This window comes from Osmerus eperlanus, chromosome 5 (genome assembly GCF_963692335.1).
Source record: "Osmerus eperlanus chromosome 5, fOsmEpe2.1, whole genome shotgun sequence".
Lineage (NCBI taxonomy): Eukaryota > Metazoa > Chordata > Actinopteri > Osmeriformes > Osmeridae > Osmerus > Osmerus eperlanus.
The window spans coordinates 1662645-1689548 of record NC_085022.1 but is presented as its reverse complement, the minus strand read 5'-3'; the positions used below and the strand labels follow the sequence as shown (position 1 = coordinate 1689548).

At 48.3% G+C, this 26904-nt stretch overlaps 1 protein-coding gene across 1 annotated transcript; it reads left to right on the top strand.

Annotated features, from left to right (window-relative positions):
• Window positions 1-1289: 1289 nt before the first annotated feature.
• LOC134020772 (Golgi apparatus protein 1-like) lies at window positions 1290-26904 on the top strand. Its single transcript, XM_062461004.1, has 26 exons — window positions 1290-1844; window positions 4895-4924; window positions 5221-5307; window positions 5400-5615; window positions 7200-7403; window positions 7864-7935; window positions 8038-8224; window positions 8938-9152; window positions 9269-9390; window positions 9512-9613; window positions 9749-9902; window positions 11724-11861; window positions 12383-12469; window positions 12787-12849; window positions 13010-13123; window positions 13709-13797; window positions 15993-16110; window positions 16211-16303; window positions 16434-16571; window positions 21712-21835; window positions 21919-22061; window positions 22217-22318; window positions 22576-22683; window positions 22790-22910; window positions 23330-23436; window positions 23614-26904. Exons 1-26 carry the CDS (start codon window positions 1404-1406, stop codon window positions 23779-23781), a joined length of 3543 nt encoding a protein of 1180 aa, XP_062316988.1. The 5' UTR covers window positions 1290-1403; the 3' UTR covers window positions 23782-26904.

Here is a 26904-nt window from a genome sequence, read left to right as displayed (position 1 = left end):
TTATAAAATATATTACATAACTGACATTATTAGCAAACATGATAACGTATGCAGTTGCAGCGATTGCGTTTGACTATTTAAACATACAAAAAAGCATAATCAAAGTTACAATAAGTCATTGTATTTCAGTTATATATTATGATCGTGTAAAACGTACAGTCATTGCTTTCTACAAGATTCACACCATCATCAAATTATTTCTGACAATACCCGCGACTGTCGCAAGCGCTGAAAGGTCATTTTCCAAGCTGAAACTGATCAAAACATATCTCAGATGCTCCATGTCACAAGAGAGGCTGTCAGGTCTGGCCATCCTTAGCATAGAAAATGAACGTGCGCGCAGTTTAGATGTAAAGAGTGTGGTAAAAGACTTTGCACACAGATATGCTAAAAGACGCGCACATGTGTAGGCTCACCTGCAAACCTGTAGAAAGTATCAACTATATGTAGGCGGCCTATTTGTTATGTTGTTGTAACATATGCTCTGTTTGAGCGTTTTTTTCTTATTGAATAAATTTCCCTCACAAGACAAGCTTGAGTTTTGATATCTTGCATTTATTATAGGGGGGGGGGGGGGGGGGGGCTCTCAGGCTTATTCTGCGGGGGGGCCTCATGTGTTTCCGTTACGGGCCTGCGGGTGGTCACCCTAATTTCAAGTGCTTTCATGTTTTGTCCTGCTAATCTGTTATTGGCCAAATACTCCAATGAAGGACGTCTTCCATAACCAATCAACAACCAGAATACAATATTGATATCGCATTGGTCCAATAATTTCCTAATTTATATAATAATAATTTTAAACTAGATGACCAACTAGTGATAAAGCCAAATATTCATACAGTAGCAACAATAAAAACGCGTACATTTACGACTTTGTTGTTGATCGTTGTTCGAATGTACTTTTTTCTGATTCATGTTTCCGTTTTTTATTGAGCAGTAACTAGCTACTAGTAGCCACTTGCGTTAGCCAACGAACAGTTAGGCTACCTTGTAGCAGCCCAAAGACCGTCCGTTAATCTAACATTTTTTTTATTTAAATAACGCTTGGATAAACTATTGCGATCTGTAGAGCTAATTAACGGCAGCGTGTCAGAGGAATGGACACAGAAGAAAATATTGTGAATTATTTATTGAGATAATTAGATGAAAATGCAGTGATATGTAGCAATGACGACGTAATCCTAATTACGTGAAAATTATAACCACAAGGACAGCGGCAATCTCATAAAAGACAATGCAAATTGAGTAAACTCTACTCTAGATGGCGTTTGCCATTTACTGAGCGACGTGTATTTTAAAAAGGTGTTATAGGGTGACGAGTTTGACCAACAGAAATGTAGAGACGAGATCACATCTTTTGTCTTTTTCTCAGTGGGAGACTCCAGTCTAGAACGTGTACATCTATGCTGGAGAATGCCAACAGCGCACACACCGACGTATTCAAGAACGTCTCTGAACTAAGCCTGCAAGCTAACAAGCCATCCAAGCTAGCTAGATATCCGAAGATGGCGGCTTGTAGACGTGTTCCTCCTCTACTGCTCTTGATGTCCATCCTTTTGTACGTGCATACCGTCGGAGGAGAGAAATTTCAGAGCAATGGTATCGCCAAACCTGCCGTTAGTGCAGATAATGCTCCAAAACAAGTTGGAGTTGCACCGGTTGCTGCAAACGCAGAGCCTGTTGACAAGAGTTCTGTAGTCGCGGCCTCGCCACTCCGAAAGCGCACGACCGGCTGGAAGCTGGCGGAGGAGCCAGTTTGTCGGGATGACTTGACCAGACTTTGTCCAAAAAATTCGTGGACCAACAACCTGGCCGTGCTTGAGTGTCTTCAGGAGAGGAAAGAGGTGCGGTGGCTCGCTAGCTGACATCATACAATGCAATGGGAATACCTGGGTGTGCCTGGCAGGTCCAGCTATCTTAGATACTGCTAGCTAACGTTAACCAGATTTGTTGAATTAGCTTGTTATATAAGGTGTCATAACATTAGCTTTGTAGTTTACTTTAGCATGCTATTTTAAGAAGGTAAAGCCTTTTAATTGTATTTACAATCGTAATCCAGTATTGTATTCCAGGTCGTGTCCCAGGAGTTTGTGCAAGATAGCTAGAAGCTAGCTACAACATGGCAAGCATTGAGCTGTGCGCGTAATTATGTACTAAGCAAGCTTAGCTAGATGGGGAGTGATCCGGGTAACGTAGATCTGACCAAAAAAAATAGCCCAAATTAGCTATTGGCATGTTGGACTGGAGAATATTAACATAAATTGTCTGTTGTGACAATACAGGTGAAGACCAGTGATCTATGAAAAGAAGTGACCAATGTCCTTGTATCGTCTTGTTAGAAGGCTCTGTAGATATAGATCATCCAATCTATAATTCAGGGGTCATAAGATTTATTGTCCTAGTGTCTTACTCTAAGATGCCTCCTAGCAGGTCTGGACAGACTATGCATGGCTGAAGTAAAGAGTGCTTTTACGGTTGAAGATGTCACCTAGCAAACCTAGAAGGTTTTGAACGTTTATATCCCTTGTTGTTTTAACTGGGCTAATTTCCAATGTTCTGAATGAGTAGTCTCTGTACAGGGCCATCTCAGTGGGCCTCCCTGGAGCTGGGAGGCATGTCTGGGCCCTGGGCTGTTAGTGGTGTAGGGAGCAGTGGGCTGTTCCTGCCTCCAGCCTTTTCTGTGTCTGTAGTCCTGGCAGTTGTGGTTTTGTTTACGTGGTTGTCATGAAGCAGGGTGGAGAAGGCCTGGGTTGACTGTGGCTTCCTGTGTTGGAAAACCTTTCAACCAAAATGGAGGAAATGCATGACTGCTGCAAGAGAAGTTTCTGAAAGTCAACACATTTAGACTAGAGTTAGCCAATGAACACTAGGTAGTTGTACATTTTGTGATCATTTCAGTAATTAAGCATCTTTTGAACGGTGATTTGAGAAATGTCACGAAGACTTACACCTCGCAGGCTGTGCAGGCCGGACCTTCTATTCACAGAACATCCTGATGATAATGATCTGACAGGATTGGTGGTTAAAAGGATGCATGTGACTGCCGTCCTCACAGAGCGCAGCACACAGAGGTCAAGCCAGGGTCAGCTCTGGCTTTGATTGGATTTTCCATTTTAATCAGCTCCGTGGCCCCTTGTCAAAGCTCCATGTAGTGCTGAGGTGCAGGCCAAAGCATATTAAAATACCTAAGTACCCTTTACTAACACGTCCACTCAAATCAGAAGTCTGTGTGGATGCTTTTTTGAGTAGAAGGATGTCTCAGCAAATCATATAAGCTCCATTCCTCAGCATGTTAGACATGCTCCTAGAGTATAGAGGAAGCTCTGACCCCGGAGCTGATCAGCAGGCCACCAGAGGCCGTCAATTAGGCCTCGTTAGACAGTTCCCCAAATTAAGCGCAGGACACATGATGTCTACGGAACTGACTGGCCTGCTTTTATAGTCTTTCTCTGTCCTTCTCTCTCTTTCAATTCAACTCAATTGGCTTTATTAGCATTAAGAAACAAATGTTCATATTGCCAAAGCAACGGTGGAGCCACAGAAACAGTATCTCTCTAGTACTCTCTCTTTTAACCTCTCTCTCTCACCCCTCCCCCCCTCTCTCTCTTTCACCCCTCTCCCTCCTTCTCTCTCTCTTTTACCCCTCTCCCTCCCCCTCTCTCTCTCTCTTTCACACCTCTCCCTCCCTCTCTCTCTTTCACCCCTCTCCCTCCCCCTCTCTCTCTTTCACCCCTCTCTCTCTCTCTCACCCCTCTCCCTCCCTCTCTCTCTTTCACCCCTCTCCCTACCCCTCTCTCTCTCTTTCACCCCTCTCTCTCTCTCTCTCTCTCTCTCTCTCTCTCTCTCTCTCTCTCTCTCTTCACCCCTCTCCCTCCCTCTCTCTCTCCTCTTTCACCCCTCTCCCTCCCTCTCTCTTTTTAACTCTAGCTCTTCTCTCTCTCTCTGTCTCTCTCTGTCTCTCTCTCAATCAATCTAGCCTCTATACAAGTATACTCTTGACAAGACAAAGCGAGAGTCCTAGGTGATGAAGTGTTGAGGAGGTATTTGAGAGGGGCCTGACCATTAGCTGAATGTTTGTTCTGCAGGTTTGGAAGTGAGACGTGGTTTGAGAGAACAACATCTGGACAGAGGGAAGGGGGGATAGCTGGCTCTATAAAGCAGCATTAACAGCCCAACGTCTGCATATTAAACAAATACATGTGATAGCCATTAAGCATTAACCATCTAATGGCTTACCGTACTGTTCAGTAAATGTTTGAGTCCTAACCCTTACACTAATATTGGCAAGCCATAGAATAGCGTTCCCTGGTCACGGTTTTTGATGGGTTACAGATTTCAGTACAACAATGGCTAGATTAGAAGAAATATACCATTGTAGCTCTTTCATAGATTGATTTAAGATTTATGCCCAGCCTTCTGCACGACTGCCTTTTTATAGCAAGGCTTTCACATCCTCCAGAGATGTTCTCAGAGACGCAGTGGTTAGTTTAGCTGTGAGGGGGAAGCTGTTGTCTGTTTGGTGGTCCTAGACTCGGAGGTTGGTTCAGAATGGAGGTGTGTCAGGTATGTTGGGGCTCAGTAAGACATCAGCTTGTTGATTGCTTTGACAAGTGCTCACCATCTTTACTGCCTATTATATGGGTCAGATTCTGGAGGCTTTTACTGCTTGTGAGGGTCCTAAACGCCAGTGCACATCTTTGCGATGATGGGGAAGTGAATGTGTTCTTGTGAGAAGAATCTGCTGAACTTGTATGTTTCGCTGACAGATGAGAACATCTTTTGGCGTTTACAGTAAATGCCTTCATTACACTCACATTGACTGACCTTTTTCTCTCTCTTTCTCTGCCCCTCTCTCTCTGCCCGTCTCTCTGCCTCTCTCTCCCCCTGCCTCCAGGAACCAGATATAGCTGCTGACTGCAGTCATGTAAGTGTTTGAACTCCCTCCCTTCTCTTAACAGCCCTGTCAGTACGACTACTACGTTTGGGAAATTGTCTGTCAAAGATTATTTGAATTCACACATTTCCACAGCCAGTTCATTCTGAGGCTTGCTTGCTTTTTCAAAGCCTATATTTTGTTTCAGTAAGGTTTTAAAAGCATTGCAAATAAAATCCTATCTCTGAAGTGGTTTTGTGACAGACTCTGGGAATAGCTGCTTTCCAGACTTATTCATTTATTTCTCTTTTGCTATATTTTCTGTTCAATATTTTAACGTCTTCCAGCTCCTTTGGAACTACAAGCTGAACCTGACGACTGACCCCAAGTTTGAGTCTGTGGCTGTCGAGGTGTGCAAGAGCACCATTCCTGAGGTGAGATGGTGTGCTGCAGGCTTCAGCATGTCACCTACCTGTCACCTGTATCGTGTTTGATGTTGTATGTTCTGTGCCTCCCCCTGGTGCAGATTAAGGAGTGTGCAGTGGAGGAGAGGGGGAAGGGCTACCTGGTCTCCTGTCTGGTGGACCACCGCAGCAACATCACAGAGTACCACTGCAACCAGTACATCACCAAGATGGCCACCATCATCTTCAGCAACTACCGGCTCATCTGCGGTTTCATGGACAAGTGTCGCGAAGACATCAACACCCTGCACTGTGGCAGCATCAGCACCGGGGACAAGGTAGGCTGTTATACCAAGGTCAAAGACAAAGGTCTTTAACATCACTTTAAAAATGGACAAGGAAGGTGCTGTTCTAATTTCCAGAATAAGATTATACCAGCAGAAGGTAGGCTCTGTTATACCAGCAGAAGGTAGGCTGTTATACCAGCAGAAGGTAGGGTCTGTTATACCAGCAGAAGGTAGGCTCTGTTATACCAGCAGAAGGTAGGCTCTGTTATACCAGCAGAAGGTAGGCTCTGTTATACCAGCAGAAGGTAGGCTCTGTTATACCAGCAGAAGGTAGGCTCTGTTACACCAGCAGAAGGTAGGCTCTGTTATACCAGCAGAAGGTAGGCTCTGTTATACCAGCAGAAGGTAGGCTCTAACTGTTATACCAGCAGAAGGTAGGATCTAACTGTTATACCAGCAGAAGGTAGGATCTAACTGTTATACCAGCAGAAGGTAGGATCTAACTGTTATACCAGCAGTAGGGTCTAACTGTTATACCAGCAGTAGGGTCTAACTGTTATACCAGCAGTAGGGTCTAACTGTAGGATTGACTCTGAAAACAGAAAGTAGTTATGATTCAGTCTGAACATACATTCTTCTCACAGTGATCACAGTGGATTAGGACAGTTTGGGAAAGCTTTTAGCAAAGCTTCAGATTAGTATGAATCAGCGTGTGTGAGTTCAGAGGTAATGGTAGCACTCTGTGTGTTTTGCTGCTTTCTGATTTGTTAGATTGTTTTTACAGTTATTTGGCACCCTGTGCTTCAACACAGCTTGTGTCTACAGGAGTTGGTAATATTCAGGCGTCTGAGGTTTTCTGGGGCTGTTAGCCCAAGTCTAACTCTCCACTAAACCGTTACCACATCTGACAGTTTCTTTCTCCCAACAATGCTACTAATGGTATTTTATTCGTGGCTTTTATTTCTGAATGACCGGTCGGTAAATCGGTGATTGACGGCATTGACGTGCCAGAGCAAAACCTTCCCATCAGGACTGCAGTGAAATGCTCTAACCACTAAACCTTCCCATCAGGACTGCAGTGAAATGCTCTAACCACTAAACCTTCCCATCAGGACTGCAGTGAAATGCTCTAACCACTAAACTAGGGGTGTGACCGATAACCGACGCTCGTTAACAACCGTTTACCGACAAGATCAAAAATTTAGAATGGACGAGTGTCTGTGAACCATAAATGAAAAAAATACATCAAATGTTTTTTGCCCCCATAAGGGGTTGATTTTTAGAAAGCACCATAAACAACAAAACAGATTGATAAAACGAAAACGCATTGAATCTGAGAGCGCTGGCTGTACCTGCATGATTTGCGGCTATAACATCACGGAAGTACAGTTCCAGTAATTTTGCTGCTGCTCAACAACAACGGAGATTCCCGAAGTAGCAGAAAGTCGCTAGATACAAACTTTTTGTCACTAGGGAAGGTGAAAAGTTGCTAAATCTAGCCACATTGTCGTTAAATTGGCAACACTGTTTAACCGATAGTATTAACCCGTAAACACTCGTGTTGTGATGGTTACACGGTTAATCATGAGCATCCCACTAAGCTAAACCCTGCTTCTCCCTCCCTGCTTCTCCCAGGACCTGCACTCCCAGGGCGAGGTGATCGGCTGCCTGGAGAAGGCGTTGGTGCACGAGGCGGAGGAGCAGCCGGGGGCTCACGCCATCAGGGACGACTGTAAGAAGTCCATCATGCGCGTGGCCGAGCTCTCCTCTGACGACTTCCACCTGGACCGCTACCTGTACTTCTCCTGCCGCGAGGACCGCGAGCACTTCTGTGAAAACGTGAGTGGAGAGAAACCTGCCTTCTGCTGCAGATCAGAGGGAGGGGGACAGGCTAGACCAGGGTCCTGGGTAGAGATGTAGACTGGAGCAGGCTGGACCAGGGTCCTGGGTAGATATGTAGACTGGTGCAGGCTAGACCATGGTCCTGGGTAGAGATGTAGACTGGTGCATGCTAGACCAGGGTCCTGGGTAGAGATGTAGACTGGTGCATGCTAGACCAGGGTCCTGGGTAGATATGTAGACTGGTGCAGGCTAGACCATGGTCCTGGGTAGAGATGTAGACTGGTGCATGCTAGACCAGGGTCCTGGGTAGAGATGTAGACTGGTGCATGCTAGACCAGGGTCCTGGGTAGATATGTAGACTGGTGCAGGCTAGACCATGGTCCTGGGTAGAGATGTAGACTGGTGCATGCTAGACCAGGGTCCTGGGTAGAGATGTAGTGTTGTGTTTGTGTTGCAGACTCCGGCGGGGGAGGGCAGAGTGTACAAGTGTCTCTTCAACCACAAGTTTGAAGAGGCCATGTCTGAACGGGTGAGTCTGAATATAAGAATATTCTTCTATGAATGTAAGATGATAGTATAAGAATATAAGTATAAGAATAACAAATAAATAAAAAAACCTGTGGTGTCTCAGTGCAGGGAGGCACTGACCACCAGGCAGAAGCTCATCGCCCAGGACTACAAGGTGAGCTACTCGCTGGCCAAGGCCTGCAAGTCTGACCTGAGGAAGTACCGCTGCAGCATGGACACCAACCTGCCCCGCGCCCGCGAGGCTCGTCTCTCCTACCTGCTGCTCTGCCTGGAGTCAGCCGTCCACAGAGGTGATGCCCTCTCCTCCTCCTCCCTCTCCTCCTCCTTCCTCTCCTACCTGCTGCTCTGCCTGGAGTCAGCCGTCCACAGAGGTGATGCCCTCTCCTCCTCCTCCCTCTCCTCCTCCTCCCTCTCCTCCTCCTCCCTCTCCTCCTCCTTCCTCTCCTACCTGCTGCTCTGCCTGGAGTCAGCCGTCCACAGAGGTGATGCCCTCTCCTCCTCTTCCCTCTCCTCCTCCTCCCTCTCCTCCTCCTCCCTCTCCTCTTCCTCCCTCTCCTCCTCCTTCCTCTCCTACCTGCTGCTCTGCCTGGAGTCAGCCGTCCACAGAGGTGATGCCCTCTCCTCCTCCTCCCTCTCCTCTTCCTCCCTCTCCTCCTCCTTCCTCTCCTACCTGCTACTCTGCCTGGAGTCAGCCGTCCACAGAGGTGATGCCCTCTCCTCCTCCTCCCTCTCCTCTCATCCCTCTCCTCCTCCTCCCTCTCCTACCTGCTGCTCTGCCTGGAGTCAGCCGTCCACAGAGGTGACGCCCTCTCCTCCTCCTCCCTCTCCTCCTCCTCCCTCTCCTCTCATCCCTCCATTATTGTATCTGTTTATTTCTGTATAAATTCCTGTTTATTTGTGTACATTTTTAGGACTTGGTTTCAGTTTAGGACTTTGTTCCAGCCTAACACCACATGCTATCAGCACATTACAGAACTAACTGTGTGTGTGTGTTTCCCCCTAGGGCGTACGGTGAGCGGGGACTGCCAGGGGGAGATGCTGGACTACAGGAGGATGCTGATGGAGGACTTCTCCCTGAGCCCTGAGATTGTGCTGCAGTGTCGCGGGGAGATCGAGGCCCACTGCTCCGGGCTGCACCGCAAGGGGCGCACCCTGCACTGCCTCATGAAGGTGGGCCGAGGAAACACGGGCGCCATCGACACCCTCTGCCAGAGCGCCGTGAGTACCCTCCACTACACCACCACCCCCACCACGCCACACCACCCCACCACCACCACCCCAGGGGGAGTCAGTGTCAGTGTTGTTGATGGCTTGTGTGGTTCCTCGTTCCTCAGCTCCAGAACCTGATCCAGGAGGCCGACCCGGGGGCTGACTACAGGATCGACCGGGCCCTGAACGAGGCCTGTGAGTCGGTCATCCAGACCGCCTGCAAACACATCCGTAACGGAGACCCCATGTGAGTTGCCTGTCCGGCTCTGCCTGTCCGGCTCTGCCTGTCCGGCTCTGCCTGTCCGGCTCTGCCTGTCCGGCTCTGCCTGTCCGGCTCTGCCTGTCCTGACGTGCGTGTGTGTGTGTAGGATCCTGTCGTGTCTGATGGAGCACCTGTACACTGACAAGATGCTGGAGGACTGTGAACACAGGCTGCTGGAACTGCAGTACTTCATCGCCAGAGACTGGAAGTGAGTCATGTGATCTCCCCTCAGCCAGATCCACTGCTGCCCTTACACACACACACACACACTTGTTCATCTTAGTATAGGTTATTGTTAGTTGTTAGATGTCAGGATTATTCCAGTGTGTGTTGCTGTCCCCAGGCTGGACCCGGTCCTGTATAAGAAGTGCCAGGGTGACGCGTCCCGTCTGTGCCACACGCACGGCTGGAACGAGACCAGCGAGGTCATGCCCCCTGGGGCCGTGTTCTCCTGCCTCTACCGCCACGCCTACCGCTCTGAGGAGCAGGGCCGACGGGTAGGGCCCTGCAGGCTCTCACACACACGCTGCTCCACACACACACACTGCTCAACACACACACACGCTGCTCCACACACACACACACTGTCAACACACACACACACACACACACTGCTCAACACACACACACACACACACGCTGCTCCACACACACACACTGCTCAACACACACACACGCTGCTCCACACACACACACACACTGTCAACACACACACACACACTGCTCCACACACACACACTGTCAACACACACACACACACACTGTCAACACACACACACACACTGCTCCACACACACACACACGCTGCTCCACACACACACACACACACACACACTGCTCAACACACACACACACACACACACTGCTCAACACACACACACACACACACACTGCTTAACACACACACGCTGCTCCACACACACACACTGTCAACACACACACCCACAAACTGCTCCACACACACATGCTGCTCAACACACTCACCCACACACTCACCCCCCCCCGGCCGAAACAAAGTGCTAACCCTAACCCTATATTTCGGAGCAGGTTAATGTAATGGTCTAATAGCTAATGTAATATTGCACAAAATGTTTGTCCTATTTCCCCTAAAGAAATAATGTTAGGCTACTTAATGACACCTTACATTCATAAAGTATGTTCTAAATGGCATAAATGCTGCCAATTAATAATTGACGTAACTTATTGTAAATGGTCAGTAGCCTAGCCTATCGATTAAGGGGCCACTCGGAAGCATGTACACTGCCTGCTTCATTTGATCTTGATAGGCGAAGCATTCTGTAGCTAATAATAACAATATACCCACTATTAATTAAAACGACTTCAGCATAATAATGCACCTAAAATACAAACGTGCGCAAGGGCAGCAATCGCTATTGAATCGACATGTGCAATTTAGCTAGCAGGGGAAGAATAGCCTACAAACAACGAAAATCACCAGTTAACTTAATTTAAATTAGCAAGAACTATAGACTAATACAATAACAGCCTTAAATTAACTGACAACATAAGTTATACGACTTAGCTCTACAGTTCTGAAGGACGCACACACGCAATCTCAACTGCGCTGTGAAGCGCGTGTCCGTGCAGTCCTCCGATTCGCTTTCTAACAATCACTGCTGATAGACGGCCTAAAATTTTGTACAGTCCTATTTCTGATACCGTGGGGGCAGAAATGTAGCCTTGGCGGGCCGCCACGGAAAAATCAACATAGCGGAAACACTGCACATGCTGTTCAACACACTCACCCACACACACACACGCTGCTCCACACACATATTGCTCAACACACACACACACACATACAGTGGTTACTAAGAAGGTTGTTTTTCACTTCTTGTATCTTCCATATTTGTGTAGAAAACTGATTACAACAATGTCTCTCAGTACTGTGTCCATCATGTCCTTCTGAAAGGTGTCCAGGTGAACTCACCACAGAACATGGTTCTGATGTAAGTAAGGCTGCAGTCTGGTGATGATGGTTGATTGGTACAGATCTTAATCAGATCAGGGAATGTTACCCTTCCAGGACTGTGTCTGCTGGCTAATTCAAAGGGAAGTGATTTGGTGGAACTGAAATTGAGGATTATACAGCTGTGTAATGAGGATCAAGGTTTTTTTTTTGGAGACATGATTGGAGACATGATTTCTCCAGATTACCTAATTAACACAGCAAAAGACAAAATCAATCATTCTTAATGTGAAGCTTGTACTATCCTCCTCTCCCTGTACTGTATATCTGTTGTTACACAGCACTGATCTGACTCTCTCCACCTCCCATCTCCTCCTCCCCTCTCCAGCTGTCCAGGGACTGTAAGGTGGAGGTTCAGCGTATCCTCCACCAGAGGGCGCTGGACGTGAAGCTGGACCCTGAGCTGCAGAGACGCTGCATGACTGACCTGGGGAAGTGGTGCAGCGAAAAGACAGAGGCTGGCCAGGTGGGATCCCGCACACTCACGCTCACGCACGCAGAGCCATGTCAGTTGGTCAATGTTTGAAGGTGTTTGAGGTGATTGGCTTTTCTCCCTGTGTGACTGACCGATGTGTCCTGCTGTGATGTGACCTGCTGTGATGTGACCTGCTGTGATGTGATGTGTCCTGCTGTGATGTGATGTGACCTGCTGTGATGTGACCTGCTGTGATGTGACCTGCTGTGATGTGATGTGTCCTGCTGTGATGTGTCCTGCTGTGATGTGATGTGATGTGTCCTGCTGTGATGTGACCTGCTGTGATGTGATGTGTCCTGCTGTAATGTGTCCTGCTGTGATGTGATGTGTCCTGCTGTGATGTGATGTGTCCTGCTGTGATGTGATGTGTCCTGCTGTGATGTGTCCTGCTGTGATGTGATGTGTCCTGCTGTGATGTGTCCTGCTGTGATGTGATGTGTCCTGCTGTGATGTGTCCTGCTGTGATGTGATGTGACCTGCTGTGATGTGTCCTGCTGTGATGTGACCTACAGGAGCTGGACTGCCTGCAGGACCACCTGGAAGACCTCGTCCCAGAGTGCAGAGACGTGGCAGGAAACCTGACTGAGCTCTGGTCTGAGGTGAGAGCATAGGTACTCCTCTGAGGTCAGACCTACACAGAGATAGGTACTCCTCTGAGGTCAGACCTACACAGAGATGGGGACTCCTCTGAGGTCAAACCTACACAGAGATAGGGACTCCTCTGAGGTCAGAAATCTGTCCTACTAAAGATACTTAATCACTACGATAGGAATGAACTGTGATCTGAGGTAAGACCCACACAAATGTCTTGTTAACATATGTACTACTCTGATCGCTACAGGAGGATTCAAGTGTGATGAGTGAGCCAGTTGAAGGAACTTGTGTGTCTCTCTCGCTGACTCTGTCTCTGTCTCAGGACATCCAGATGGAGACCCTGCTGATGAGAGCCTGTGACCCTGTCATCCAGGCCCACTGTCACGTGAGTACCTCTAACCCTGCTCACGCCTTCACCCAAAGCTACACACCCACGGTGCCTCTTCTGTATACAGGGTCAGAAGGTCGTAGTTCTAACAGGGTCACAGTAACGTGTTTAAAAATGACCTTTCTGTTGAAGCTAAACAGCTTGCCCCCCCCCTCAGGAGGTGGCTGATAACCAGATAGACACAGGGGACCTGATGGAGTGTCTGGTGCAGAATAAACACCAGAAGGAGATGAATGACAAGTGTGTCGTGGGCGTCACACACTTCCAACTGGTGAGTCTATCTTTTTCTGTCTGTCTCTGTCTCTTTCACTTGACACTTGACAATGTTTTGCTGCATTGTACTTGTCACACTGTCCTGGACAAGTGTTTCATGTCGAGCCCTCGTTCATGTGGCTGTCCATGCCCTCGTTCATGTGGCTGTCCATGCCCTCGTTCATGTGGCTGTCCATGCCCTCGTTCATGTGGCTGTCCATGCCCTCGTTCATGTGGCTGTCCATGCCCTCGTTCATGTGGCTGTCCATGCCCTCGTTCATGTGGCTGTCCATGCCCTCGTTCATGTGGCTGTCCATGCCCTCGTTCATGTGGCTGTCCATGCCCTCGTTCATGTGGCTGTCCATGCCCTCGTTCATGTGGCTGTCCATGCCCTCGTTCATGTGGCTGTCCATGCCCTCGTTCATGTGGCTGTCCATGCCCTCGTTCATGTGGCTGTCCATGCCCTCGTTCATGTGGCTGTCCATGCCCTCGTTCATGTGGCTGTCCATGCCCTCGTTCATGTGGCTGTCCATGCCCTCGTTCATGTGGCTGTCCATGCCCTCGTTCATGTGGCTGTCCCTCCCCTCTCCCTTCTGTGCTTCAGATCCAGATCAAGGACTTCCGCTTCTCCTACAAGTTCAAGATGGCGTGCAAGGAGGATGTGCTCAAACTGTGTCCCAACATCAAGAAGAAGTGAGCCTCCTCACCTACCAGGAGACCAGTCACTCCTCCTGGACTCACATCCATCAGTAGTTAGATGTGATTGGATGGATTAACGTGCGTGTGTGTGTGCAGGGTGGATGTGGTGGTGTATTAATGTGTGTGTGTGTGCAGGGTGGATGTGGTGGTGTATTAACGTGTGTGTGTGTGTGTGTGTGTGCAGGGTGGATGTGGTGGTGTATTAACGTGTGTGTGTGTGTGCAGGGTGGATGTGGTGGTGTATTAACGTGTGTGTGTGTGTGTGTGTGTGTGTGTGCAGGGTGGATGTGGTGGTGTATTAACGTGTGTGTGTGTGTGTGTGCAGGGTGGATGTGGTGGTGTATTAACGTGTGTGTGTGTGTGTGCAGGGTGGATGTGGTGGTGTATTAACGTGTGTGTGTGTGCAGGGTGGATGTGGTGGTGTATTAACGTGTGTGTGTGTGTGCAGGGTGGATGTGGTGGTGTATTAACGTGTGTGTGTGTGCAGGGTGGATGTGGTGGTGTATTAACGTGTGTGTGTGTGTGTGCAGGGTGGATGTGGTGGTGTATTAACGTGTGTGTGTGTGTGCAGGGTGGATGTGGTGGTGTATTAACGTGTGTGTGTGTGTGTGTGTGCAGGGTGGATGTGGTGGTGTATTAACGTGTGTGTGTGTGTGTGTGTGCAGGGTGGATGTGGTGGTGTATTAACGTGTGTGTGTGGGTGCAGGGTGGATGTGGTGGTGTATTAACGTGTGTGTGTGTGTGCAGGGTGGATGTGGTGGTGTATTAACGTGTGTGTGTGTGTGTGCAGGGTGGATGTGGTGGTGTATTAACGTGTGTGTGCAAGGTGGATGTGGTGGTGTATTAACGTGTGTGTGTGCAGGGTGGATGTGGTGGTGTATTAACGTGTGTGTGCAGGGTGGATGTGGTGGTGTATTAACGTGTGTGTTTGTGTGTGTGTGTGCAGGGTGGATGTGGTGGTGTATTAACGTGTGTGTGTGTGCAGGGTGGATGTGGTGGTGTATTAACGTGTGTGTGTGTGTGTGTGTGTGTGTGTGCAGGGTGGATGTGGTGGTGTATTAACGTGTGTGTGTGTGTGTGTGCAGGGTGGATGTGGTGGTGTATTAACGTGTGTGTGTGTGTGTGCAGGGTGGATGTGGTGGTGTATTAACGTGTGTGTGTGTGTGTGTGTGTGTGCAGGGTGGATGTGGTGGTGTATTAACGTGTGTGTGTGTGTGTGTGTGCAGGGTGGATGTGGTGGTGTATTAACGTGTGTGTGTGTGTGTGTGTGCAGGGTGGATGTGGTGGTGTATTAACGTGTGTGTGTGTGTGTGTGTGTGTGTGCAGGGTGGATGTGGTGGTGTATTAACGTGTGTGTGTGTGTGCAGGGTGGATGTGGTGGTGTATTAACGTGTGTGTGTGTGTGTGTGTGTGCAGGGTGGATGTGGTGGTGTATTAACGTGTGTGTGTGTGTGTGTGTGTGTGCAGGGTGGATGTGGTGGTGTATTAACGTGTGTGTGTGTGTGTGTGTGCAGGGTGGATGTGGTGGTGTATTAACGTGTGTGTGCAAGGTGGATGTGGTGGTGTATTAACGTGTGTGTGTGTGCAGGGTGGATGTGGTGGTGTATTAACGTGTGTGTGCAGGGTGGATGTGGTGGTGTATTAACGTGTGTGTTTGTGTGTGTGTGTGCAGGGTGTATGTGGTGGTGTATTAACGTGTGTGTGTGTGTGCAGGGTGGATGTGGTGGTGTATTAACGTGTGTGTGTGTGTGTGTGTGTGTGTGTGTGCAGGGTGGATGTGGTGGTGTATTAACGTGTGTGTGTGTGTGTGCAGGGTGGATGTGGTGGTGTATTAACGTGTGTGTGTGTGTGTGTGCAGGGTGGATGTGGTGGTGTATTAACGTGTGTGTGTGTGTGTGTGTGCAGGGTGGATGTGGTGGTGTATTAACGTGTGTGTGTGTGTGTGTGTGCAGGGTGGATGTGGTGGTGTATTAACGTGTGTGTGTGTGTGTGTGCAGGGTGGATGTGGTGGTGTATTAACGTGTGTGTGTGTGTGTGTGTGTGCAGGGTGGATGTGGTGGTGTATTAACGTGTGTGTGTGTGTGTGTGTGCAGGGTGGATGTGGTGGTGTATTAACGTGTGTGTGTGTGTGTGTGTGTGCAGGGTGGATGTGGTGGTGTATTAACGTGTGTGTGTGTGTGTGTGTGCAGGGTGGATGTGGTGGTGTGCCTCAGCACCACAGTGAGGAACGACACCTTGCAGGAGGCCCGGGAGCAGCGCGTGTCTGTCAGGTGTCGCAAGCAGCTGAGGGTGGAGGAGCTGGAGATGGTACACACACACACACACACACGTCACATCACACACACACGTCACACACACTGTGTGAGGTGGAGGTGAGGGGCTGGTTGTAACTGTGCTGTGGTGTCAGTCAGAGGACATCCGTCTGGAGCCAGAGCTATACGACTCGTGTAAGCAGGACATCACCAGGCTGTGTCAGAACGTGGCCTTCGGAAACGCTCAGGTCAGCCTCGCTTTGTCTCTCCCCTCTCGTTCTCTCGCTCTCCTTTCTCTTGTTTTTTAGTCAAGTAATTCCCATATTTGTCCTCTGGTTGTGTGCGTGTGCGTGTGTGTGTGTGTGTGTGTGCGCGCAGGTCATCGAGTGTCTGAAGGAGAACAAGAAACAGCTCAGCCAGCGCTGTCACCGCCGTGTGTTCAGACTGCAGGAGGTGGAGATGCTGGACCCAGAGATGGACTACCAGCTCATGAGGGTCTGCAAGCAGATGATCAGGGTAGGCACCGCGTAGACCTCCACGCTGCCAGTACTGCTACTACACAGTACTGCTACTACACAGTACTGCTACTACACAGTACTGCTACTACACAGTACTGCTACTGCACAGTACTGCTACTACACAGTACTGCTACTGCACAGTACTACTACTGCACAGTACTGCTACTGCACAGTACTGCTACTGCACAGTACTGCTACTACACAGTACTGCTACTACACAGTACTGCTACTACACAGTACTGCTACTGCACAGTACTACTACTGCACAGTACTACTACTGCACAGTACTGCTACTACACAGTACTGCTACTACACAGTACTGCTACTACACAGTACTGCTACTACACAGTACTGCTACTACACAGTACTGCTACTACACAGTACTGCTACTACACAGTACTGCTACTACACAGTACTGCTACTACACAGTACTGCTACTACACAGTACTGCTACTGCACAGTACTACTACTGCACAGTACTACTACTGCACAGTACTGCTACTACACAGTACTGCTACTACACAGTACTGCTACTACACAGTACTACTACTACACAGTACTACTACTACACAGTACTACTACTACACAGTACTACTATTGCACAGTACTGCTACTACACAGTACTGCTACTACACAGTACTACTACTGCACAGTACTACTACTACACAGTACTACTACTGCACAGTACTGCTACTACACAGTACTGCTACTACAAATCAAATTTATTTGTATACCCCTTTTTACACGCAAGCATGTCACAGAGGGCTTCACATATGCCCATAGAACTGCCCCTCAACCAACCTAAACCCTCAAGGAAGACAAGGAAAAACTCCCCAAAAACTCTCAACAGGAGAAAAAAAATGGAAGAAACCTTGGGAGGAGCAATTCAGAGAGGGATCCCCTCTTCCAGAGACGGTTGGTGGGAGAGAGGAGCAGAACACAGGCTAAACATAGTCATACAGTGTCGATGGGTTTTTAAAACACCAAAATCCATTATTCAACTTTATAGATGTAGGACAGGACCGGGAGACTCGCGACCAGGTCCAGCGTTGGCTGACCGACGACCAGGCAGGTGCTGACAACTCAAACCCCCCACACCACAAGGGATGTGTGTGGGGGGGACAGAGAGAGGAGAGCAGGGATTAGAGAATGCCAGGAGCAGCTAACAGTTACAGTCATAATAGAACGAGATCCCCACCGGTCAAGTGTGGACTGGTGCAGCAATTTAACAGAGCAAAAAAGGGGAATTTGATGCAACCCCACACACCAAGACAGCGACAGCCCCCCTCATTTGGATAATGAAATCTGTTCCAGGGGAAGAGAACTCTAAAATAAGTTATACTTAAAGAATAAGGATGGAAACAACCCGTCCCCCGTTGCCTCCAACTAGTAACATACTTACCTTTAACAGTCGTAGAATTGACTAAACAATAACGTTTTTAACCTAATTTTAAACGTCGAAACAGTATCAGACTCCCTAATTGAGACGGGTAGTTTATTCCAGAGAAGAGGCGCTCTATATGAGAACGCCCTACCTCCAGCTGTTTTTTTTCTTAATTTTGGGAACCACCAGATAGCCGGCATCTTGAGATCTAAGTGTCCTTGCGGGGCAATAGGGTGCAAGGAGACCGGAGAGGTACAGTGGTGCCAATCCATGCAGAGATTTGTAGGTTAGTAGTAGAACTTTGAAGTCAGCTCTGGCTTGGATAGGGAGCCAGTGTAGAGAGACAAGAGTAGATGTTATGTGATCAAACTTTCTTGTTCTGGTCAATAGTCTAGCAGCAGCATTTTGCACCCGCTGTAAATTTTTTAGGTGGGTAATTGGGAGGCCAGAGAACAACACATTGCAATAGTCCAATCGGGACGTAACAAATGCATGTATTAGTTTTTCGGCATCATCCTTTGAGAGAAATTTTCGTATTTTGGCAATATTACGTAGATGGAAAAATGCAGTTCTAGTAATTTGCTTAATATGGTACTCAAAAGAAAGGTCTGGGTCCATTGTGACTCCTAAATTTTTTACTAGCTGGCTTTGAGAGACTTTGACGCCGTCTAGGTCTAAGGTCAGATTGGAAAAATTATTTCTATATTTTTTAGGACCGAAAATTTGAACCTCGGTTTTATCCGAATTTAGAAGAAGGAAATTTGCAGTCATCCAAGCTCTCAACCTAGAAACACATTTTTCCATAGCATGTGGAAATTCTCCAGACTTTATAGACATATATATATATATATATAGCTGAGTATCATCTGCATAACAGTGAAAATTTACCCCAGAGCTTCTAATTATGTTTCCTAAAGGCAGCATATAGAGAGAAAATAACAGAGGGCCTAGAACTGAACCCTGTGGTACTCCGTATTTTACAGTGGAGCTCCTGGATGAGCAGCCATCATAGTGGACATATTGTGATCTATCGGATAGATACGATCTAAACCACTGAAGTGATGTACCAGAAATCCCAACATAGTTCTCCATACGTTCCAAGAGAATCTCATGATCCACCGTGTCAAAAGCTGCACTTAGGTCTAGAAGAACCAGGACAGAGAAAGAACCCGCGTCAGAGGCTAACAGTAGATCATTGACTACCTTGGCTAATGCAGTTTCAGTGCTGTGGTGGAGACGAAATCCAGACTGGAGAGGTTCATAAAGCTGATTTGAGGAGAGGTGCTCAGTGAGCTGTTGTGCCACAGCCTTCTCTAAAATTTTGGAGATAAATGGCAAATTTGAAATTGGCCTGTAGTTGCTAAGACAACCTGGACCCAGGTTTGGTTTTTTAAGAAGGGGCTTAATAATAGCTTGTTTGAAATCGTTGGGGACTTGGCCAATTACAATAGATTCATTAATAATACTAAGCATGGGTGGTCCAATAATAGGGAGAAGTTCCCTACAGAGTTTGGCAGGGAGAGGATCGAGAAGGCAGCTAGTGGGTTTCGAGGAGTCTATCAGCTCGATGAACGCTTCCATAGAAATAGGGTTAAAGTGAGTGAGAGCCTCAACATGCAGCATGCTTGGTATAGGGGAAAGTTCAGTGTTGATGGCCACTCCTCCAGGACTAGTCTGTAGTTTGTCCCTTATTGCATAAATTTTTTGGTCAAAGAAATCTAAGAAATCATTGGGAGAGAAATCTGAACTAACACAGAGTGTACTTTTCTTAGTGAGATTTGCAACAGTGTCAAATAGGAACTTAGTGTTGTGTTTGTTCTTACTAATCAACCTAGAGAAATAATCTGATCTGGACCTAATGAGGACTTGCTTGTACTCCATTAGGCTGTCCTTCCAGGCCAGGCGGAAAACCTCCAATTTAGTGGTACGCCACTTATGTTCTAGTTTTCTAGTGAACCTCTTAAGAGTGCGGGTTTCCTCTGAATACCATGGAGCCAGTTTATTGTCCTTTCTTTTCCTTGGTTTGAGAGGGGCAACAGAGTCTAGGGATAGCTGAAGAACCAAATTCAGATCCCTCATTTTAGTATTTAATGATTTATTTGGGACGTCAAGGACTTCTAGTGCAGCGGGTAGAATATTAGCCAGTTCCAGAGCTGTGTTTGGGGTTATGCAGCGGCTAGTAGAAATATTCTTAGTGCCTCCAAGGCTACTACACAGTACTACTACTACACAGTACTACTACTATACAGTACTGCTACTACACAGTACTACTACTACACAGTACTGCTACTACACCGTACTACTACTACTACACAGTACTGCTACTGCACAGTACTACTACTACACAGTACTACTACTGCACAGTACTGCTACTACACAGTACTGCTACTACACAGTACTGCTACTACACAGTACTGCTACTACACAGTACTACTACTACACAGTACTACTACTACACAGTACTACTACTACACAGTACTGCTACTACACAGTACTACTACTATACAGTATTACTACACAGTAGTACTACTATACATTACTGCTACACAGTACTTCTACGATACAGTACTACTACTACTCTACAGTACTTCTACACAGTAGGGCTGGGCGATATATAAAAATGTTTATATCTCAGTATTGTCCAAAAAAATCTGATATTCGATATATATCTCGATATGTTTGCATTGCATTTAAATAATAAAAAAAACATGATTTTCCTTTCCCCCTAATTAGAAAACAACAAAAACAATTTAGATAGAAAAGCTATTGGTACGAAGTACAAAATGTGTAGTGCAAATTTAAGCAGTTGCAATAACATGGTACTTGCAACTTGACAAAATGGACCTCACATGGAACCATTCATGCAGACGTCCTTATGTGACAGGACAAAGAGAGAGTGCATGTACGAGTGCAATTTTCAGTTTGTGTGTGTGTGTGATCTTAAAACACAAGTAACACAAGGACCAGCTTTATTTTTTATATTCGATATTCACAATATTTTCAAATTTTACATTGTCGTCAAAATTATTGCGATATTATCGCTAATATTCGATATATCGCCCAGCCCTACTACACAGTACTACTACTATACAGTACTTGTACTGTGTAGGACCTAGAAAGTACTACTACTATGCAGGACCCAGGCAGAGACCTGACCCCCGGCCCCTCCAGCTCCATGTACCAGCAGAGTTCTCCAGATCCATGTACCAGCAGAGTTCTCCAGCTCCATGTACCAGCAGAGTTCTCCAGCTCCATGTACCAGCAGAGTTCTTCAGCTCCATGTACCAGCAGAGTTCTCCAGCTCCATGTACCAGCAGAGTTCTCCAGCTCCATGTACCAGCAGAGTTCTCCAGCTCCATGTACCAGCAGAGTTCTCCAGCTCCATGTACCAGCAGAGTTCTCCAGCTCCATGTACCAGCAGAGTTCTCCAGCTCCATGTACCAGCAGAGTTCTCCAGCTCCATGTACCAGCAGAGTTCTCCAGCTCCATGTACCAGCAGAGTTCTCCAGTCCAGCACACGTCCAACCTCAAGGATGAAGCAGCCGTACTGTAGAAGGATCTAGATCTCTGATCTCTCCCAGTCTGACCATGATTGCAGCGTTGCATCTGTGGGCGACACATTGACCCAGGAGACTGCTGCTGGACCAGAGCTACAGCACAGCGTTGTGAAGCTGGGGTTCCACACAGCATGACGGGGCCTGCTGCTGCCTGCTGTGGACTACCTTCTGAAATGGTGTGTGTGTGTGTTTCTCAGAGATTCTGCACCGAGGCCGATGCCAAAAACATGCTGCAGTGTCTGAAGCAGAACAAGAACAGTGAGCTGATGGACCCCAAGTGTAAACAGATGATCACCAAGAGACAGATCACCCAGAACACAGGTGTGAACACACACACACGCACACGCATGTACACACATGCACACGCACACCCACTCTAACCCGTCTCCCCCTGTGTGCTGCAGACTACAGGTTGAATCCAGTCCTGAGGAAGTCGTGTAAGGCCGACATCCCCAAGTTCTGCCAGAGTGTCCTGAACAAGGCTGCAGGAGACAGCGAGCTGGAGGGCCAGGTCATCTCCTGCCTCAAGCTCAAATACGCCGACCAGGTGACCATCACGGGGGTAGGGCAGGGCAGGCTGGAGTTTTCTTGTGCACTTGTAAATGTTTTGTTTTTTATAGTCTAGTACTCGTACTGTACGAGTGTGTGTCTCCACTCGCGTGTGTCCCTACCTAAGTGTGTGTTTTGCGTGTGTGTTTGCAGCGTCTGTCACCGGACTGTGAGGACCAGATCAGGGTGGTTCTCCAGGAGTCAGCTCTGGACTACAGACTAGACCCTCAGCTCCAGATCCACTGCACTGAGGAGGTGAACCCCGCTCAGCTAACCTCACCTTACCTCAGCTCGCTACCCCACACCTTACCTAACCTCACCCCACCTTACCTAACCCCACCTCACTACACCTGACCTAACCTCACCACCCTTCACCTCATTACTCCTCACCTCATCTCAGCTCCAGAAACATCGCTAGCTTCTTTAATCAGGGCTTCTCTAGCTGAGGAAGAAATGAGGCCATGTAATGACTAGACAACGGAGGGAGTGAACACGTGTCTGTGTGTGTCCAGATCTCCCGTCTGTGTGCGGAGGAGGCAGCAGCGCAGGAGCAGACAGGTCAGGTGGAGGAGTGTCTGAAGGTCAACCTGCTCAAGATCAAACAGGAGGGCTGCAAAAAGGTGCCTGCTCGCTCTCACACACACCCCCCTACCCTGACCTCCCTGTGCATATCCTGACCTCTCACCTCTCCTCTCCGCTGACCTGTGCCCTCCGTCTGTGGAGCAGGAGGTGCTGAACATCCTGAAGGAGAGCAAAGCCGACATCTTTGTGGACCCGGTCCTCCACACAGCCTGCGCCCTGGACATCAAACACCACTGTGCTGCCATCCCCCCTGGACGAGGACGCCGTGAGGACACACACACACACATGCTCACACACACGCACACACACGTTCACACACACGTTCACACACACACACCCACATACTACATTTACATTTAGTCATTTAGCAGACGCTCTTATCCAGAGCGACTAACAGTAAGTACAGGGACATTCCCCCGAGGCAAGTAGGGTGAAGTGTCTTGCCCAAGTACACAGCGTCAGTTGGCATGACCGGGAATCGAACTGGCAACCTTCGGATTACTAGCCCGATTCCCTCACCGCTCAGCCACCTGACTCCCCGACTCACCTGACATACTCACACGCACGCTCTCTCACACACACCCACATACATGCTCACACACACATACGTGTGTGCAATCAACCCCGTCCATGATTAAATGGGGTGTACACACATTCACTCTCCATCTGTGGTCTCTGTTTCAGAGATGTCCTGTCTGATGGAGTCTCTCCAGGACAAACGTGTTCGTCTGCAGCCGGAGTGTAAGAAGAGACTGCAGGATCGCATGGACATGTGGAGCTACGCAGCCAAGGTGAGGACACATACACACACACACACATATACACACACACACACAGAGAGAGAACATGGATGGCAAGACAGAATAAAGCAGAAGTATAAAGGGTTCTTCCTGAGATACCATCCAGTATCCTGGGTCCTAAAACCTTCTTGCCCTCATTCCCTCTCTCTCCTTCCCCGTCCTCTCCAGGTGGCCCCAGCTGAGGGCTTCTCTGACCTGGCCATGCAGGTGATGACCTCCCCCTCTAAGAACTACATCCTGGCCATGATCGGTCTGGGCGTGAGCGTGCTGTTCCTGCTCGGCCTGCTCTGCGGACGCATCACCAAGCGCGTCACACAGGAGCTGAAGGACAGGTAGAGGACTGGCCCGGGGCCCCCGGCCCCCCAGGTAGAGGACTGGCCCCCGGGGTCCCCCGGCCCCCCCAAGAAGATGATCAGGAACAACCACCAATATGGAAAGGCTCTCTGTCCTTCCAGCATCTCTCCCACCTCCCTCTCTCCTCCTCCCGCCCTTTTCTATCTTTTTAGCTCTTTCTATCTTTGTGGTCTTCTTAACCTTCCCCACACACGACTGGGAGCCAGAGGGAGGTTCTTGACTCCAAGCTTTGCAGTTGGAGGGCCGTGTTGGGACTGCGTCCGTCCCTCCCCAGGTCTCCCAGCTGAGTCTCCCAGCGCTGCAGTGACTAAGCCCCCCTCCCCCCTCCTTGCCGTCCTGCAGGCTGACTGAAGACAAACCGACCACATGCTCAGACCACGTCTGAGTCACCATGAACGATTGTTTACTCATTGTGAATATTTTTTTTGTGTGTGCAGTTTTTCTGTTGGACTTCTCACATAGATGCTTTAGTTTCCTGCTTGTCTGCTTGCGGTGGGGTCTCCAGCTTCCCGGGGGTGAAGGTGGTTCTCACAAAGGATTATGGGAGAAAGAAAAACATCTAACAGCTTCTTCTTCTGATCCAAGTTTTCCAAGACTTGGGGGCGTTTGTGTCTGTTTGTGCGCGCTGGTATTTGATGTGTGGATGGTCAGTATTGATTTTCTCCATTCACGCCTCAAGTCCTGTAGCGGGTGTGCGGTGTGCGAGGAGTTGTTGATATGTATGATATGATGTGCCCAGGGACTGCTGTGAGAGGGGAAGACTGAGCCTCATGCTCAGGCACTCACACTGGAAAAGGTATTATTATAGTGGTCATGTATAATATCTATACTGGTAGAACTAGCGGCGTAAACATTTCAGTTGCCACCTCCACATTGCCTTGGTGCCTCGCACCATGACTGGGTTAGCATAGGAGCGCTATGGTGCCTCGCACCATGACTGGGTTAGCATAGGAGCGCTATGGTGCCTCGCACCATGACTGGGTTAGCATGGGAGCGCTATAGTGCCTCGCACCATGACTGGGTTAGCATGGGAGCGCTATAGTGCCTCGCACCATGACTGGGTTAGCATGGGAGCGCTATAGTGCCTCGCACCATGACTGGGTTAGCATAGGAGCGCTATGGTGCCTCGCACCATGACTGGGTTAGCATGGGAGCGCTATGGTGCCTCGCACCATGACTGGGTTAGCATGGGAGCGCTATGGTGCCTCGCACCATGACTGGGTTAGCATGGGAGCGCTATGGTGCCTCGCACCATGACTGGGTTAGCATGGGAGCGCTATGGTGCCTCGCACCATGACTGGGTTAGCATGGGAGCGCTATGGTGCCTCGCACCATGACTGGGTTAGCATGGGAGCGCTATGGTGCCTCGCACCATGACTGGGTTAGCATGGGAGCGCTATGGTGCCTCGCACCATGACTGGGTTAGCATGGGAGCGCTATGGTGCCTCGCACCATGACTGGGTTAGCATGGGAGCGCTATGGTGCCTCGCACCATGACTGGGTTAGCATGGGAGCGCTATGGTGCCTCGCACCATGACTGGGTTAGCATGAGCGCTAATTCAACAGGAGCTGTGGTAGGGAGTGTTAGCCAGGAGCACAGGGCTGGGACAGCAGGCTCCCTAAGGGTTTGCCCTCAAAAGGTACTTGGACGTTTGTAAGCATTTCAACTCTAGAACGATTCACTCCAGTTTGAGTTCAGCGAGGGAGTGGCCTGGACCCCGAGGGGTGTGCTGGGGTAGTGCTCCTACCCTGTCCTGCATCCACACCCTGCTCCCCAGGGGACCACACCCTGCTCCCCAGGGGACCACGCCCTGCTCCCCAGGGGACCACGCAGGCCAGACGAGGGCAGCAGGGTGTCACCAGGAGACTGAACACAGGTTGGGTTGAGGGGGTAAAACAATTGCAAATAACAACAAAAATAAAGATACCAGATGTGAACATTTTGTTTTAAAATGATACTGGAACCATTGCACTTTTTTTTCTTTTTTTTATATCTATGAATATATATATATATATATATTGTTTGGTCATAGCCTTATTTATTTGTTTACTAATGGTCAACGTTTGTCAGTCATTTTGTTGATGTGAATGTTGCTTTTGTTGCCTTTACTTACTGCCTGCTAAGTTTCCTCATTCCAGCTAGCTGATGGGGCAGATGCAGGATCCAGGGTCATCGGGGGGTTGGGCCATCTGAAGCCAGTTACTGAAATCTAAAACACACAGGAAGGACCTGCCCAGGACCTGCCCAGTTCATACACAGGACCTGCCCACAGGACCTGCCCAGTTCATACACAGGACCTGCCCAGTTCATACACAGGACCTGCCCAGTTCTCGCTTAGTCAAACATGACTAATTCCCTTGAGATGGAATGTAGGACAGCCATTCTCTTACACGTCAACGTCACTTTTGCAGATTCTTCCAGTTTTGTGTTCTTAGTTAATGGGGAAAAAAAGTAATCTGTTAAATGATTTCAACTGTCAGTTGCCATTGTCATTGTTTTGATGTTGACTCGATCACTTCCTTGCTTGTAAAATGGCCTCTGTATGCTGTACTGTTTCATGTTGATCTCTCAATGCGTGCCTACTCTTGACAATCCCAGAGGGGCACCAAGTGTACAGATGTCTGCACCTCTTCCCTCACCCTCCTGAAACAGGATTCTAAAACTAAACAAGCTGAAGGTGTGAGTGTGTGAGTCCCTGGAAGCTGTCAAACCCTGGGACAGCGCAAGACTTCAAGGACGAAGTTTGAAGAACATGGTGTTTTCTACCAGCACACTCTCGTGCTACAAATTCAGCATTACATATCGTCAAGTCATTCTATATATCTATCAGTACTTAACTGTTCCTTGGTCTGTGGGAAGATTTCATAAAGTCAAAAAGAAAACTGACCATAACAAAGACTATTACACATGATTAAGAATTAAAAAATGTTTTTTTGTAATTGTGTACAAATGTATGGAGGTCTTTTGCTTTTCAAATTTGTTTATGCCATGTAACGGCTCATCAGTGCATTTTATTAGTTTGGATTTTGTTACAATTTTCTTTTTGGTTAGTTCTGTACAGATGACATTGGACAGTTTGTTAATAGTAAAATCTGCAGTTTTTT

Bases quoted from the DNA above. Each gene is read 5' to 3' on its own strand.
- LOC134020772 (XM_062461004.1), top strand. From the start codon at position 1,404: ATGCTGGAGAATGCCAACAGCGCACACACCGACGTATTCAAGAACGTC. The intron at 12,850-13,009 runs GTGAGTACCTCT...CCCCCCCCTCAG, and splicing joins TCATCCAGGCCCACTGTCAC to GAGGTGGCTGATAACCAGAT. The intron at 22,319-22,575 runs GTGAACCCCGCT...GTGTGTGTCCAG, and splicing joins AGATCCACTGCACTGAGGAG to ATCTCCCGTCTGTGTGCGGA.